The sequence below is a fragment of the Tachypleus tridentatus genome, unplaced genomic scaffold (genome assembly GCF_004210375.1).
Source record: "Tachypleus tridentatus isolate NWPU-2018 unplaced genomic scaffold, ASM421037v1 Hic_cluster_2, whole genome shotgun sequence".
Taxonomy (NCBI): Eukaryota; Metazoa; Arthropoda; class Merostomata; order Xiphosura; family Limulidae; genus Tachypleus; species Tachypleus tridentatus.
The window spans coordinates 24,195,247-24,214,115 of NW_027467782.1; the positions used below are offsets into that span (position 1 = coordinate 24,195,247).

Consider the following 18,869-nt stretch of genomic DNA (forward strand, 5'->3'; position numbering starts at 1 on the left):
TTTAATTTTTTGCCTCGTTCTACTATTTTTATTTTATTTCTTCTTGATTTACTTTCACTGTTTCTTAACTCCAATAAGCCACCGAGTAACTCAGCAGCATGTTTTCGGACTTACAACACTTAATATCAGGTTGATGGACACAGCACAGATAGCCCACTCTGTGGCTTTATGTGAAACTACAAACCAACAAACAACTCCAATCATACTGATAAGGTCATCTCAAAGGTTAAAGATTAATAAATATTATATTTTAATTTCACCAAAATAATCCCAATTCTGAACTTCATTAACATATTATATCTTTAGTTGCCTTCTTTTATTACCTGTTAAAATTATGTCACGTTCGGTTTATTTACGGATGAAAAATCTCAATTTATTTCTGCCTTTGTCTGCTACAGATTTGTTAATCTTGAAATTTAGTTTCACGTTTACTGTCCATTAATTTTGAAAGTTAAGAAGTTGCTATAAACTTTCTATGTCATACTTTATGTAATGTTCAAATATAATTAGATTGATATGAAATTCTGTGTAATAGTATTTTGCGCTTATAAAGTACCTTTTATCTTTATCCTTTGATACCATTCTGCCTGACGTCTATACCAAGTCAAACATATTATTGTTTATTACGTGAAGAAGTAAAAAAAACTTCTCAAACAATCAAAAGCTGTTAACTTTTTGAAACTGTTAATGCGGTCGTGTGGCTTTACACATCAGGGAGTCTAGGAGGTTATGTGAGTCATGGTTTTAAAAACTGTTACCAGATGGCAATATCAGTAGGAACAATTCGTGATGACGAGTAACCTACTTGAAGTAAAAATGTATCTCAGGACGCTGCTCCTCGCCAGTACAGTGGTATGTCTACGGATTTACAATGCTAAAATCAGAGATTTGACTCCCTTTGGTGGGCTCAGCAGATAGCCCAATGTGGCTTTGCTATAAGAAAAACAAACAAACAAATCTCAGGACAGTTGGTGTGGGTATTAACACTTTTGCCAATAAAGCAGAGAACAACGTTTCGACCATAGGTCATTTTCAGATTAAGAAAGATACAATATTTGTACGAGTTGTATTACTAGGAGCGTTTTGATAGGGGACGTGTCAGCGACAATCTTCTCAAAGACCCAAACCACACTATTCTCTCACAGTTCTCAGGTGATGTTGCAATCTGGAATAGTGTCGAAAAACCAATAACAGCAACAAACAACCACTGCTAAACAATATAAAATTATCACTGAACTAAATGTAGAATTAAAATAAATGCGCACAAAATACAAGCCATAGTATTTGCGAAATCGTAGAAAAGGTTTGGCTTATTTTAAATTTTGCGCAAAGCAACACGAGGGCTGTCTGCGCTAGCCGTCCTTAATTTTGTAGTGTAATACTAGAGGGATAGCAGCTAGTCATCACCACCCATCGCAAACTCTTGGGCTACTCTTTTACCAACGAATAGTGAGATTAACCATCACATTATAACGCCCCTTTGGTTGAAAGGACGAGCATGTTTGGTAGAACATAAAGCAAATTAATATTACAGTTATATCCAGACGTGACTTTTACAGGTAACAATATCAGCAAAATTCTTAAGGATTACATTGACTCAAACTGCATACAACACGTTAATAGCATGAAAACCAGTCAGCGGTATGTCTCCGGATTTACAACGCTAAAATCAGGGGTTCGATTCCCCTCGGTGGGCTGAGCAGATAGCTCTTTGTGGCTTTGCTATACGAAATACACACACACACATAAAAACCAGAATTTTGAAAATAGCGAGTTACTTTAAGAATGTGAATAATAAAAAGAAGATTCAACAGAAAACATATTAAAACTTTACAGAACACACATCAGACCAGTCGTAGAATATGTTTGTACAACATGGATAAATGTATCAAAAACACTCATCAACAAACAGCATATACAACATTGTATTTTAACGCAAGCATATACAGTCCCACGATCAACAAACTAAATATTTCTACACAACTGTTCAAACATGCCAATTCTATTAAACAGACTCCTGGATAACTCGCTTAAATATTATAACAGAAATATTAATTCAAATGAACTGATGAGCAAACTAGAGAGTTACATAATACATGAAGAATCTAGCTCTAAGTACCTCTCCCCTCTGAACGTCATAAATAAAAAAACTTAAAAGTCCAAAAAGTGCTAGGCTAATTGAGTTGTAGATATAAACGTAGCTGTATTTTAAAATTTTGTATATAAAAAGAGGATTATGTGTTTGGGTGCATATGACTGTATTCTGAACACAGACTAATAGTTCGATCATAAAAAAGAGAAGCTATAAAAATATATGAATTAATATTATCCCATGAAAAGACTAAGTTAATTACAACTACGGACAATGGCAAAATTTAATATACTGTAAGTAACACAACAACAAAGTAAATGCTAATTAATTACCCAGGATTTAGTAGCAGTGCAGATAAAATAACAGTTCCAGAGAGGGAGGAAGAGGTATACAGTAAACCTGTCCCTTTCTGGTCCGAAACATGGACTAACTCCAGATGAAGAATAATAATTTGCTAGTGGTTGTATAGTTCTAATAAGTGGCACCAGAGGATAGTGTGTTATCTACGTCTTCCTGAAAGGACTGTTTCGTGTCGCCCTACACATAAAATGTCTAAACTCAAAAAATGTATCACTAACTGTAACGTATTAATGTGGTGTGTTATTGTTATTAAGCAGAAAACTACCCAAACATATATCTATACCCTTCTCACCGAAAGTAACGAAACCCTATTTGTAGCGTTATTAGCCCTTTGTCTTGTCGCTGAGCCAAGTAATGCAGTACAGTTGTATTCACCTGTTTCTAGACGATCGTATATGAAAGTATCTATTCATACATTTAATGTTCTCAGATTTATATGATATAAATATATAACTAGAGCTTGACGGTCAAGTCTTTGTATATAAAGTCAGCATGTTACACATATTGGTCAAATGCTTTTGCAATGTTTAGGAAGATAAAGTAACAAACATTATCTACTGTAATGTGATACAAAAAGTGATTTTGACTTTGTAAGCACATTTACCCTTTATTAATATTTTTATGAAGCTTGAATTAATATGTATATTTGTTATTTTTGTGTAGGAATTAAACTCACTATCCACTAGTTCTAATGAAATGGAGAAGCTAGAGAGATAGACTGTTTACAGTTTAGATTTCACTACATTCACTCTCAGCTATTAACAATATAAGTAAACTTAGAAGCTAAATAAAGACACAATAACAAGTTATTTTATTATGTAGGGTGAAGTAGGGGGAAATCTTTTCATATAATTAACTTATTTTTACATGTTTACATATTATTTTATAATAGACATTTTGGGGGTATATATCAAGGGTCAAGTGTTCTCGTTCTAATGAAGATCAGTCTGGCCGTTTTTCTGTTATTTGTTCCTTTCATACACACGATCAAAAGTACGTGGAAAGGTTCATTTGGTTCAAGTTTGTATTGCTCGAATTGGGATAAAGGATTTGCATAATTAAATAATCATCATTGTTCAATCTATTGTATTGTACATTATTCTAACATTTCTACAGAAGGTCAATATCTATAGATTTCAACAGGTTTTTCAAATCGGTGGGCTGTTATAACAGGTAAAAATTATAGATAAAACTCCAATTCTATCATCTCAGGTGTTATCAATACAGTTATTATTTCAAAATCTTGAAAAAAAAACCCAATAAAAACAACGTTTTTCCAGAGAATTATTGGTGTGGAGAGATTAAGTATGAAGGCTGTAAAATGTACATTCATAGAACCAAATCATTTGTATTTTCTTCAGTTTAGGGATGTTACAGATATTTCACAAAAATATGGTTTTGACACTAATAAAGGAAGATATGAAATTTATTACTAAGTGGTCCATAATTTTGACGGTAAGTAAACAATTTTTAAATGGTATAAAACTTATTTGTTTGACGTTAAACACAAAACTACACTAAGCCAAGTATCATTGTCAGTGGAGATAAAATACTTCAAGTTCAGAAATGTCAATAACAACCTCTGTTTTATTCCTGTAGCTTTAACTGTGTTCTCAAAAACCTTTGGCCTACTAAACTTATAGAAGGAATATTTCCCACATTTGTTACACAGAAGAACCATAGATAATTACCAGGGACACGTATCAAACATCAGCCTTTATTCATAAGACACGATGACAACAGTACTCAGAAAGAAATTTCTGGAATGACATCGATAGTCACGGGAGGACCATCGAATCTTTAAAAAAAGATGTTTTCAAGTTAAATTAGTGTACGTATATGAGTCGTGATAAATTCAGCAGTTTTTAACACGAAAATAAATACAGTATTTATTCTAATATATCAAACAAAATAGATGTGTGAGCTATCTAATTTCTATAAACATTTAACTTTCGTTAAAAGTAAAGGCAGAGGAACTGCATAGTAACGCTATAAATAAACGTGATGACAAAACTGCCAAGATAATCATTAAAATTAATAAAGATGACATTCTTGATTATAAACACAATTTGAATATTATGCCATAATTTTCTATGGTTTACCTTATATTTACAAAGAAGGAGTTTCATTACGACCTATTGTTTTCGACAATTGAGTTTTCAGTCATACTTTACTGGGCTTTAGTTGAATTTTTAAAATGTTCACTATCATTGAATCTATATAAATAAATATCAGTATGTGTCTGTTTCTAATACGTCTCCACGTTTTTTGTTCAATTAACACCAAAGCTAACACGGTGATATAGCTCTATTTGTTGTTTGTCTGCAAACCATTAACTAGATAATCAGACCAACGTCTTGCAATTCCATCTTTCACAAATGCTAAGAGTTATCGTTAGTGTTTTTGGACAGTGTTTTCTGTGTATTATTATTCTCTGTTCTTATTGTATTATTTAATTACATAAAAACATTATTGATTGTATCAATACCTTTAGTACATTAAGTTTCATGACAGTTGACAGCAAAAAAGAGAAGACCCAGGTGAATATTATATTCTATATTTTTCATATGTGTGTTTTATTTATTATTTATATCACTGAGTAAAATGTAACAAATAGTAACTTATGAGATAAGGTAAAGTAATTCTTGTTAATATGATATGCTTGTATGCAGCTCATGGGTTATTTAATTTTTGGGTTTTGGTTCCAGTTTCGGATCTCTTGTGAAAACAATCTTGTGAGGACTGTTAACGTGTTTAATTTGATTATTCTTTTTAGGTTTCTGTACAATAAGTTTATGTTCGCTTTGGCAACGTTTCAATTGACACGTGGGTGTTAATTTTGAAGCTCTACCAATAACAAATTTGTTTCGGTTTTCAGTATTTTCAATAACAATAAAAACGTTTCTCTGATGTTGTTCTGGTTTACTGCCAAGTCTTACAGAAATAATTTTATCAATATTGTGAAAACGTCTAGTAGAGGGAGGCCTGATGTTCTTTGACACCTCCCTCTGGATACGTTCATCGTCTTTCACTTCTTTTGGTGTTTCTGTCTGAAGATGTAAATCATAATTAGTGAGGCAACAACACTCATCAATCGAAAAAAATGTTTTAATAATAATAACCAGTTAATAAACATTTTAAAAATATATAATTTATTCTTTATGTAACAATCATTTTACTATAATATGAGTAAAACCAAATAAGTGTTTGTATGAAAATTTTAAATTATGAAATTGGTTTCAGGTATCTGATAAACGTTTTCTCAAAACTATGAAATATATCTCAAGTATTGTCCCATATAGTGAGGAAGGTAATATAGAGCAGACAATAGCTTTAAATAATGTTTTACATTTATGTTTTGTACGTTCACAAATACTAACTTGCTAAAACAAGATAAAACTACTGTTATAAATAAATGTTAGTTATTTTCCTCATTTCATTGTTATATAAATTAAACATGAAAAGTTATGCAATCTGAACTACAAATGACTATAAAGAGGAAGAGTTTTCAAACTGTCTTATCATAGTTGTAACACTGTAGTAAATCACACAGTTTATATAGTACTTTAAAATATTCAATAATCTTAGTAAAGTCCAAAAGAAGACAGCTGGATATTTCACTAAATGTCTGTCAGACCAATGAAAGTTGGCTGACTATAAAAAACAAACACTGTTGTAAAATATCTCAAAGTGTTATTAACATGATATGGTGGAATCACTTATAACAAAATGGTACAAATACACTGGTACTAAACTAAGAACAATAAAGTCCACATTTTAAGTAAGTTACCGTGATCTAACGATTCGCAGCAATTATGTGATAACTGTTAAAAACAGAATCAGATGTTCGTAGTTACAACAGAACTTCATTTCAGTGTATGTACGGTTAAAAACACAAGAAATTTGGCAATATTAACAACAAAAGGTATATTATAGTTATAGTAAGACACAACTCACTTTAATATCATTAGTGGAAGTATGTGTGGAAATGAAACAAGAAGAATTACATGTATTCAAATGACTGAATGCGTGTTTTTCAGTAGTTGTGGATGTCTTAACAACACTCATTGTAAGTATGCAACATCGATATCATATTGATCACTCAGTTTGACATAGTATACATTACATTAAAGTGAAATGTTTTTAACTACACTAAATATTAATCATAAACGTAATATGAATGAGAAATTAATTCAATTTTGAACCAGATACAGATATTCACAGAAATTAAATATGAGAATGGTTGTAATTATTTTATAACAGTAATTTTGCATTAACATTAATAATGTACTATTAATTCCATTATATTTTAGTTACTTCTTGCAATATATATGTATGTATAAATAAACTTGTAGGAAGTGAAAGTTTAACATTAAGAGCAGATCCTTGTTATTAATGGTTATATACTGATGCTGTATGATACTAACTACTATAAAGTAAAAAAAACTTTAAACATACGAACCGTTGTTGGTGAATCAGATTTTAATGTCTCTTCAGGTTTGTCATCATTCACGATTGTCTTAACGCGTGTTTTTAATTTAGTTTTATCAGAACCTGAAGCAGACTTGCTCAGGTTTTCTGTTCTTTCTGTTTTCTTTTCTACTGAGTGATTTTCATTTATTGTCTGTAAGATGGTTGGTTCTGTTTGGTTTTCCTTTAACACCATATTAGTTTCTCCTTTATTAAACTTATTTGTCGGGGCCTTCTCACACTCAGGGATCATTGAAACAGCTTCCAAAATGTCTAATTCCCTGGGGGTGATCTTTTCAGTAACAAGCTCTTGGTCTTCTAGCTTTGTATAGGCAAAAACACCACAAGACCCGAGGACGCGGTTTTTAAGGGCATTCCATTTGCCCCGGGCTTTTTCATTCACGTTGCAGAAGCAACAAAGAACGCTAAACAATAATGAAATAATAATAAATAAAAACGCGATTTATTTATTTCAGTTTTCTATATAAACAATACCATTAAAGATCAACTCTAAATAGCTGTGTTTTTTGTTGGTTTTTTTTCGTTAACAAACAGATCTACAAAAACACTTGATAAATCACCATACAGAAGTTTGGTGAGAAGTGTTAACTGTAACTGAAAAGTTATTTTACCTCATTTGTAAGGTTAATTAAACATATTCAGCTTTACTAAGTTCATATTGGTGTTTTTACAAATTAACTACCAAAGGGGCACTGACATTTTCAAATATCTAACCCTACAATTCAATTAAAAGATAATTGGGTATTGAGGTCAGATGCTCTCTCACCCCTGTTCCACATACTTTAATTATCAAGAACTGGAAGATAACATGTAGCTTACCACGAAGCAATAAGACAAATCGAAATTAGTGTTAGCTCTTCCATCCACCAAGGATATCTTACAACTGTAGGTTTGGAGGCCCAGGGGGAAAGTAACCTTGAGAACCACTTCAGTTGGATCTTAAGAGAGAGAGTTGTTTTACACATTGTATCGATTACATGAAACAGAAAGAAAACTTCAAATGTAACTTAATAAAAAAGTGTATAATTCTTTAAACGAAAAAATAAACTTGATTTAACATATTAAAAAAATTCAATTAAATAAATATGATATTTCTTATATATTTTCATATTAAACATTGATAACAACCTTTACAATTTGACAACTGTGAAAATACACATTTTCTTTACACTTTAAACGATAATTAGCAAAGAAAAATGACGCCTGTTATATTATTTGAGCTCCTTACTGGTAGACAAATGGTACATTTATATAATAACAACAACTATATAGTTATATAACAGGAAATCAGCTAGGTTTTCCAACATATTTACATTGTGAGACGATATATCACGAAACCTACTGACTTTCCATTCCAAATACACGTGATCAGACGATATAAGAAAAATCTAGACATTTTCTTTACGATAATGTACATATTATTCAACTCAGTATAACACAGTGAGTTAAATCAACTTCGATTCACTTAACTTGTAAGGATATGTAACACAAACAGTCTTTCCATTGACTACTTAATAAAGTCAGTTTGTTTAATCGGTATTCACTTACTGTATTAAGTTTTATAATTAACTACTTCACTTATTATGGTGCATAATTATATTTTACTATCGAATCGTATCCACTGAATGGTAGTTTCTGCGTCTTTACAACACTATTAAAAACAGTAATTTTTACAAATTTCTCTTTACTCTAAATTTCCCAGATAAAGAAGGATACCATTTTGACCACAAACACTGAACGTCGTACGTCACCACTGATGAAGTTTTTCGTTTACTTGGAAACAATTCTTTCTAAGATTTAAGTTATGTTTTGGGACATACACTGTTTTAGTTAAATATCTTTACGTCTTTTTAGTAATAATGTGACGCATACAGATGTGATATTGATACACCGTAATATTTGTTTGTTTTTCAATTTCGCGGATAGCTGAACGAGGACTTTCAGCGTTAGCCGTTCCTAATTTTGAAATGATATACTGGAGGTAAGACAGCTATTCAATACTATTTGTCGTAAATGTTTGAGCCCATATTTAAAAACAAGTAGTAGGATTTCCCAGTAAAAGCAAAACTTTTTAATGCATTAAAAACCATGAAAGTTATGAAGAAGTATCGTATTATAACAATCTGTTTGAACAAAAATAAACATTTTTAAAATGTTAAGGAAACAATAAAACTTTAAAACCCTTTTGTTCCATTACTTCTACAAAGATCTTTATTATCAGCTCCTTCTTCATCAGTAATTTTATCTCCAGGACAAGGTATACAGGCGTCAGCAGCAAAAGATGCCATGTAAGTCCCTCCTGGACACGGCAGGCAGTGAGTTTGGAATCCATTGTCATAGTGACCAGGAGGACATGGATCTAAAAGCGTTAAAAGTACAAAACTAAACATTTATTTACCCAGTGTTGATTTTATTGTTCTAACAACGTCTTTAGTATCAAAAAACATATGTGTTGAACTAAAATTCCATATTTTTAAAAGTCTTTCATCTATTTGTGTTTAATGTAAACAGTTTAAAGTAATTGAGTATCACATATACTTACAACACCTGTTAACATCTCTTTGGTATCCACGAGTACAGTTGAGATTCTCGGCTGGAATATACACTGGAGAAAACAACAGAGAGTTAATATTTTTATAAGCACGTTTTGTGTCACCGTTTGAATTTTAAGGTTTTTCACAATGAGCACGACGCACTAGTTATAATATTAAAAATAAATAATGTTGTAAAATAACAACATTAATGTTACTTTTCGTGAGAAAAATAAAACGTGTCAAAACAGTTTCTTAACAGTAGACTTTTGTTTCTTCATGTACTTCCTAATGGAGTTAACTAATGAAACTAATCACACAAACTTGGAAGTTTATGAAATTACACACGATCTTTTTTTTATTGGTACATTTGATTTCTGTTGGTGTTTCCCTTGTAAAATACTTATTTGTCACAGTTAAACGTGAAACTGTTGTCATTGTTTATGTTAATATCAGTTATGAAAATACAGGTTATTTTGGGAATATTACGTTGGTAAAATGTATCAGTATGTGATTGTGTCTTGCAAACAACAAAATATCAAATAATATCCTTATAATGCAGAAATTGGATGAAATGCATTCCGAGAAAATTTTTCATTTAAAGTTAATATAAAAGCAAATACTTAATTTTTTGCGGATTTATCAAGATAAATAATATAGCGATCTAACACCTTTCACTGTAAATTTATAGTATTGTTTATTCAAAATACGTTCTCAAAAAACTTCTTAGATATGATTTGTATCTTTAGAGTACAAAAGATTTTGCTTCAACATTCACAAGTTGAGTTTATTATATCAAAATAACTTTGGAGCCTCATCACTTCTCTCTACAGGTTTACCATAATCCATCTTGTCTCTGATCACATAGAAATCTGTAATTCCGACATCAGTGACGTGACTGGTATGTCTGTGTGTACAATGACATGCATATCTATCTAATTACTCAGCGGTTAGAAGACAGATATTTTTTTACGTACCATCGCCTGGGACACTTCAGCGGTTTTTATCTCTGACATTTGTGTTCGTACGACTTGTTGTAGGTCTTTTTCCAAATTATTCTGGCTAACCAAAATTATTTCTTCGATGCTCTTACGTACAATAAATATCTTTGTTTCGAAAAATTTAAATTCTCATTTGAATATATTTTCATGATTTGGGCATATAAAAATTTACATTGGAAAGGTCTGTTACATACCTTTCCCAAAAGTAACCAATTTTCGGTTACATCACACCATTTACGAAATGTTATATCAGATCGAGTCACATTATATGACAGGTTGCATATTCAAAACTGTTTTGATATGGCTTACTAATCCCTATAAACTATTATTGCTATGAACATCAGTGGCAGCCTCTGACTAATACTGTATGTTTATTACACGAGTACCGATAAGATTACGAGTTCGTCTTCATCACTACCCTGAAATAGCTCTTTTCAAGGTATCTTTAGCATCAACTGATGGAATGTGATACATCTTCCAAGAGTATATTATGGCTGTCAATATCAACATCTGCACCTTGGATTTGGACAATATCACCCATTACTGGAGTCCTGATTAGATGGATCAGTATATGGACGAACAAAGAGTGTAGTATTGATGGTAACATTTAAAGTAATTATATGTGGATATGTTTACCAATACTCATTCATACCACACTTCAACATCGACATTTCCTCTCATTAAAATTAAGAAAAACTGATTTCATGTTATCTCTAAAGTAATAATTCATTGTAAGTACTTTTAACACAATATTAATAATCTCTTTTATGCATTTATATTTCTGAGGAACCCACTTGAAGCTAATAAATTTTGCATACATTCTACAATGGGTAATTTAAACCTTTTTATTACAGAATTCATATATAGTTCGACGTTTCTAGGTTATAAAGCAATGAGGAAGGAGATTTGAGATAACGGTGATATAGAGAAACCTTAGTCAACAACACGATACTCACCCAGTTGTGAGTTTTACTTAAATTCTTGTAAAAAATAAAGCAAATACAATACTAATATCATTTATAAAATACTTTATGGCAACTTCCACGTATTTTACGTCAGTGAAACAGGCCAAAAACGCAAAACAACTTTCATGTAACACAAAGAAATAGAATATCACGTTTTTAAATTTAACAGTGCAACTCAAATAAATATACTACAGGTAACATTTAAATTCCAAACAGAGAATCCAACATCATTAGACGATAAACCAAATAATTCCTTGTAATACAAGAGCAAACACACGTTAAATCAACATAAAGAAACACTTTTATATCTATATTAATAAAATTTAATAAATCTTGTTCGATGTATTATAGTTTGAAGATGATACTTTTTATTTACAAGATTTTATAACTTATAAAATATTCTGAGAGCACAAAGAGTAACGCAGCTAGTATTAATAGGAAATTACACGAAGGTTGTTAAAAACTATAATATGAAAATAAGACAGTTCAATTTTCATTACAATTAAATGATATAAAAGATAACGTATCGTTTTATGAACGAAATCGATAAAAACACAATTTAATTAACGTAGGTGGGAGTATTTTAAAATTCCTAACTGGTGCAGTAACAACAGTTTGATCAGCAGAGACAATTCCATAAAAAAATTATTTACTTTATAGGGAAACAAACGAATAATATGAATTATTTGACTCAACCAACTGAAAACCATGATTAGAAAAGTATTCAGATCATTGATAAATATCACGAATATATCAATACATGTCAGAGAAAAATAAAATAAAATATACAAAACAAGAGCTGAAATGTTAGTTTTCAATGACAAAATTCAGAATAATTGAGAGTAGTTAGCTTTTACAGTGGAAAACAGTAGATCGGAGTTAGCTATGTTAGTACAAGCGCGGTATGTGACCGCAAATAGAAAGTTAAGTTCTTGCTTTCTACTTTAAGTAAGCTATCAAATCTATTAAACAAAAGATTACCTCACACTTATAGTTTGTGGTCCCTACACATAGTTATCAGATTTTCATTTATTACACGTGGACTGACATTACTACAGCTACAATTAGATGCACCTTGAAAATGTTTGAATAAATTGAAAAGAAATGCACTTATTATAGTTGTAATAATATCAGTCCACGTGTAATACATGAAAATCTGACAACTATATGTAGGGACCTCAAACTGTAAATGTGATGTAATCTTTCATATATATTTGACAGCTAACTTGGAGTAGAAAACAAGAACTTAACTTTCTAATTAACTGTAGAGAATGAAAAGCTTTTCGAATGTTCAAGTACACATAGTTTTTCTTATAACAAAACCACATCGGGCTATTTACTGTGTCCACCGAGAGCAATCGAACTCCTGATCTTAGCGTTGTAAATCCATAGACTTACCGCTGTCCCATCGGGAGACTATTTCATTAAAACAATAACTCCATGAACAGTTATTTAATGTTAAGTGTTAACTGATTTTATCTGTTGTCAGTCCAAAACTGGTTGCTTATCAGTTCGATTATAAGACTATAATCGTAACGTTTTTTAATTAATGATTAAATGGTACAATAGATTATATTACACGTTTTTAAGCTGCGAGTTTTTGTTTCTATTTTTCTCTGTAAATATGCACTCTACTTAAACTAAACACATACTTATACGACTTGGATTTAAATGTATTCATAAAGAATGTGAAAAAACAACGTATTTGCGAGTCATTTGAAAACACTGAACCACAAGAATAAGAGGATCAATTTAAAATAAAACACCAGTTTTAACAAATGAAGTTCAATTAAAATTCCTTTCAACCAAAGAAATTATTCAGTCGCATTTATTCCAGTTTAAACATTAAATCATCGGCGTGTAATATAATTGCTTCGCCAACTTAAACATTTTCTACCCATCCTGTACATATTTTACATACAGAAAAAATATTTTTTATTGCTATAGATGAGACCGACTAACGGGTTCTAGCATTAAAGAAATCTCCTATAACGAGATTTCCGCACACCACTAACTTAAAATCGGTTATGAGCAAATTGAAAAAAAATGAGGCAGAAATATTTGCGAGCAAATGTGATGTTAAACATAATTATTAGGCTTCACTAACATCTGCACTCCCCATCAAAACCTGATACTATTAAAGAAACATCCGTTTATGGTAAGAACGAAAATATCTAATTTGTATACGTAAAAATAAATTTAGAGCTGAGTTGTTTATGTTTGTGTGTTTTCTTTTAGCAAAGCCACGTCGGGCTATCTGCTGAGCTCACAGAGGGGATTCGAACCTTCGAGTTTAGCGTTGTAAATCCGTAGACTAAGATAGCAAAAAAAAAAGAAAGAATAGAACGGCAGTGGTATCAACAGTTTGAAACTACTGTGTAGAAACTTTAGATAGATTGAAAGTGTAGTGTATCAGTAAGATATCTTTAGAGTTTCAAATTTTTAACCAAATCTTTGAATTCATCATCATCATCTGCCACTCGATTCCTTCAAGGAACATGGGGCCGCAATCACTACGGTTTCTGTAACAGGTTGAGTTAAGTGAGTAGGTTGTAAGCCCACTGCACCGATATGTTCCTAATTTAGAAGTGTAAGACTAGAGGGAAGGTAGCTAGTCATCACCACCCATCGCCAACTCTTGGGCTACTCTTTTACCAACGAAAAGTGGGATTGACCGTCACATTATAACGCCCCCACGGCTGGGAGGGCGAGTATGTTTAGCGCGACGCGGGCGCAACCCTCGGATTACGAGACACACGCCTTACGCGCTTGGCCATGCCGGGCCAATCTTTGAATTTCTTAGGTTGAAACCAATGAATACAAATACTTTACAAACGATAATTAATGACAGAATTAATTTTCTTTTTTCTTTGTATGAACATCCGGCTTGGTTGTTTGCAAAAAAGTAACATATATGAAATTTTTATTGTGAAATAATTAAGTTAAAAGTGATACTATTGTCATCATAATCTTACGTATACATGGGCAATATAAATAATTTTGTAGTCAAAGACATGTAGAAACGGGAAAATTTACATAATATTTGAATAAAGCAATATATGATTGTTTGTGAATTTCGCACAGAACTATCTGTGCTAGCCGTCCCTAATTTAGCAGTGTAATACTAGAGGGAAGGCAGCTAGACATCACCACCCACCGCCAACTCTTGGGCTATTCTTTTACCAACGAAAAGTGGGATTGATCGTCACATTATAACGCCCCCACGGCTGAAAGTGTGAGCATGTTTGGCGCGACCGGGATGCGAGCCCGCGACCCTCAGATTACGAGTCGCACGCCTTAACACGCTTGGCCATTCCGGGCCCTGACAGCATATGAATCAAGATTTATATGTATTTATACTAAAGTTATACAAAAATATTTAGAAGTACTTTTTCGAGATTTGCGACTTTTATATAAATCCTTTTCACGTATCAGCCCTCAAATATATTCTATCATTATGTTTTCGTTATACACGCTCCCAAGTCACAAAAGCAAAGTTTGAAAAAATAGACCTTTTCCATTTACCTTAGGCATAAGCAATTAGGAAAAAACATTTTGCGCCCAGGAACAAAGGTAAAAATTTGCTTACATAGTGTAATCTTACGTATACACAGGCAATTATTTTTTAAATCAATACACATGGTGAGTGAAATATCAAACGAAAAGGTTATGGATGAAAGAAATTTAAAAGCAAGATGGCCGATTTCGATTTTGATGTTATTCCTGTGAAGTTAGTGTAGTTTAATAAATGAAAATATGGTCTAAAAACCAATGAATTTACCTCTGACATCATGTTTGTAATCACCTTCACGATTTTTGCATGTGTAAATTCCCGCGTCTTCAAACTGGATGTTGGTTAGCACTAATTTGCCACCGTATTTTATTTGCGTTCTCTCACTATTAATAACTTGTTCTTTGAGATTTGAGTACCAAATAACTGGTTCTTCTCTCGCTTGGTTTGAACATATTAATGTAAGAGTAGAACCACGTTCAATTTCGTAGACGAATGTAAAACCTGAAACAAGCAGGAAACTACCGAAAATATAAAATAACTGAGTGTAATTAGCCATTGAAATCTCTCTGCACTGTACGCTTTGTAAGTCACTTTCTGTATTGTTTCTAAGTGAAATATCAGTGTTACTATGCGCATAATAGTATTCTTGTTTGAATGACGTATGAAGTGAAGTAACATTGTTAGGTGGAAAAACGTTTTACTAACAATAATGATTGCAAAGTTTATTGCTTTCTGTTGTGTGAAAGACGCTTGAACTGAGAAATTATATTCTTGTTTATGTTATGCATAGTTTATATTTAATAAACAATAACAACACTTGCCTGAGAGTTCAACCTGAAATTTAGGTAAAAGCAAATAAAATTTATACGAAATTTTGCTTTGCAATTTCTTCTGACAATACAAGTCTGAGTCAGTATTGATGATATCAACCATAATAAGACTGCTAACAGATGTCTCATGATACACATAAATTATAATTGAGTAGTTATAAATCTACAAACACTGTAACAATATTTAAGTTAAAAAATCAGTTAAAGAATATTCACATATATAACTTATGTGACAAATACTGCATTCTATGGTGTTATATAGGGATTAATGACTACAATTGGCTGTATTAATATTTTGTTCTTCAAAATTAATAAGATTTCAATAATTTGTTTTTTGAATTTCGCACAAAGCTACTCGAAGGCTATTTGTGCTAGTCGTCCCTAATTTAGCAGTGTAAGACTAAATGGAAGGCAGCTGGTCATCACCACCCACCGCCAACTTTTGGGCTACTCTTACCAACGAATAGTGGGATTGACCGTAACATTATAACGCCTCCAAGGCTGGGGACGAGCATATTTGGTGCGATCGGGATTCGAACCCGCGACCCTCGGATTACGAGTCGAACGCCTTAACATACTTGGTCAAGATTTTAATAGATCTTTTGTCCTAAAAACGGTAATATGTTCATTACGCTATCAGAGTTTTGTTGTGCTGTTTCAATAAAGTTAATACCCTGAATCAAATAGGCCTAAGATTTATAATAAATATTATGTAAATTGCAAATGCTACTTTCCCCTCAGGCCCAGCATGGCCAAATGGTTAAGGCACTCGAAAGTCGCGGGTTCAAATCCCCGTTATAATGTGACGGTCAATCCCACTATTCGTTGGTGAAAGAGAAACCCAAAAGATGGCGGTAGGTGATGATGAATAGCTGCCTTCCCTTTCGTTTTACATTGTTAAATTAGGGACGACTCGTGTAGCTTTACGCGAGATTCAAAAACAAACAAACCTATCTCTTAATTTGACGTTAAGATACATTTGCTTCTAGATTTTTAAGTTGTTCATTTCTCAGTTAAACAACCAAAAACTGAGAAGAATAGCATGCAAAACTAACGTATAATTCAATTATAGGATAGTACATGGATGAAATCCTTTGTTAAATGTAATTTTTGTTACTGTGACACTTCGGTTTTTGAAACGTAGATTTATATTTTTATAAATCTTCAATTTCATAAATATCTTGTTACGTATTTCTCTTCGTCTTTGAAGTGTATTCTTGAATATTAAAGGAGGTCCACAGTGCAGATTTACAGTATGGGGTTCACTATAATGGGGCTTTATCTATATACGTATAAGTCTTTGGGCCCTTTTTATTATGGCTGACATTTTAATAAATATTTCTGAAAAGATGTCTACGAATTTGTGTCATTCGCTTATTCTAGAGTAATGGATGTCAGGCCTTTTTCTAGATGGTGGATAAAAGACAGTAAAGTTATCACTACATTCTCAAAGAATTAAAAAGAACTTTTAACATGTGGCATTTACACAGCATTACTTGTGATGGCAATAAGTTTCTTAATCAATACGCTACATAAATAACGTAACTACATAACCAAACTGGCAAAGTACAGAACTTCACAATTTGAAAAACAATTTTTTCATTAAATCAATTCTCTTAATTCTACATTAAAAACAAATCAGATTATGACACACATACCTGCTACCGGATCCACAGCTTGCTTTGCTAGTTTCCGAAGAGCTGCAGCAAAACTTGAAGTTCTGGTGGCATTCAAAGCAAAATTACTACTTCCACTGTAGTAACCAACCATGTTATTAGTATGTTGCCCAGGATGAAGGGGGGAAATAGCTGCCATAGTGTGAACACCAGGTTTGGGAGGGAGTCTTCGAGCCATGTGGTAACTCTGAAGACAAAATCAATCATCAGTTCAGGCAGTTAGCTCCAATGATCTCCATAAAACTTAAGAGCTTCAAAGAAATTATGGATATATACACACACATAATACCATTCACATGGTTTTGACACACCTATCAATTTTGTCTTTTCAATTTCTAACTTTCAGTAAGAGACTCTCCATGCCATTATAATCAAAACAAAATATATAACTTGTGCTATTTTCCTTCATTGTTTGTGTATGTTATTAATTTCCTTCACACACTTGGTTGTGCATCAGACGAAGTTTTATATGTCTTATAGTTAACCTTTCCACCACAAGTTAGGTGGGCTTAAAATTTAATTTCAACATTATTCAAATCACACAAAAGGAGCTCTCAGTGAAAAGAAAGTTAACCCTCAAACTACTGATTTGTCTTAATTTGTTCATTACCAGTGGAGTCCATACACATTGTATCATACTAAGTATTGTTATATTTTTGTTCTCTACAACATTCAGTGTAAAAATATGCCAAAGAAAAAAAATGCACAGTCACTGACATTCTTCATTAAGTTTGTAAGAGACACAAGTAGTAATTAATGGAATAACTGCAATATTAATGTTATATTCGTTTAAATTGTAACAAGTTATTAAAATCTCTCTAAACGACAAGAACTCAAAAGTGGTTTCGGTATGAAAAGTTGACAAGAACCCCCACTGGTAATTCTACGATTGAACAATAAACAATTGTACTTTTTTTCCATGTAAAACATCATACACTTAATCCATTTATGAAACAATTTATAACTAATGAAGGTCTCAAAACATATTTTTTTTTTCTGTACCTGTTACGTTCATATACAAACAAAGCAGAAGTAAGGTTCCCTTATGAACTTGCTAAATACGTGAAGGAATGATCTACATCTTTTCTGCATACCCCTACAGATGTGATGTCTAATTTAGGCACGTGCGCTATACACCAATATGTGAACAATCCAGTCAACAAGTATGTTACACAATGACGAATTTTAATTTTTTAGCATAAATTTACGCGAATTCAAAACAAAGTGTTCTACTTACATGTGTTAATTGGAAACACCCACAAAAATGTTAGAACTCTGGCACCAAAGGTAGGTCTATTAGAGTTTTTTGTAACACTAAGTCTCACAACCAATCGCACCATTGACGGTCGGTCGCTACGGTCGCCAGCCAGCTGTCATTGTTGCGCTCCTGCCCTATGACGCAGCAGTTA

At 32.2% G+C, this 18,869-nt stretch overlaps 1 protein-coding gene across 3 annotated transcripts; it reads right to left on the reverse strand.

The window, feature by feature from the left end:
• Positions 1-4,153: 4,153 nt before the first annotated feature.
• On the reverse strand, positions 4,154-18,856 carry LOC143243211 (uncharacterized). 3 transcript variants are annotated; one of them, XM_076487029.1, is made up of 6 exons: positions 17,443-17,582; positions 9,486-9,548; positions 9,141-9,302; positions 7,763-7,881; positions 6,915-7,347; positions 4,154-5,502 (listed from the first exon to the last, which is right to left on the reverse strand). In XM_076487029.1, the coding sequence occupies exons 2-6, from the start codon at positions 9,498-9,500 to the stop codon at positions 5,137-5,139; spliced, it is 1,095 nt and encodes a 364-aa protein (XP_076343144.1). In that variant the 5' UTR covers positions 9,501-9,548; positions 17,443-17,582; the 3' UTR covers positions 4,154-5,136. The 3 variants fall into 3 exon arrangements, with proteins under 3 accessions (XP_076343144.1, XP_076343148.1, XP_076343145.1); XM_076487033.1 differs by lacking the exon at positions 4,154-5,502 and adding an exon at positions 18,463-18,600 and having other exon boundaries at positions 7,175-7,347; positions 17,443-17,647; XM_076487030.1 differs by lacking the exon at positions 4,154-5,502 and adding an exon at positions 18,698-18,856 and having other exon boundaries at positions 7,195-7,347; positions 17,443-17,647.
• Between the last annotated feature and the right edge of the window lie 13 nt (positions 18,857-18,869).

Coding starts and splice junctions, on each gene's coding strand:
- LOC143243211 (XM_076487029.1), bottom strand. Junction 7,348..7,762: donor ATTTGTCTTATTGCTTCGTG/GTAAGCTACATG, acceptor ATTATTGTTTAG/CGTTCTTTGTTGCTTCTGCA. Junction 5,503..6,914: donor AATCTGATTCACCAACAACG/GTTCGTATGTTT, acceptor TTACATCTTCAG/ACAGAAACACCAAAAGAAGT.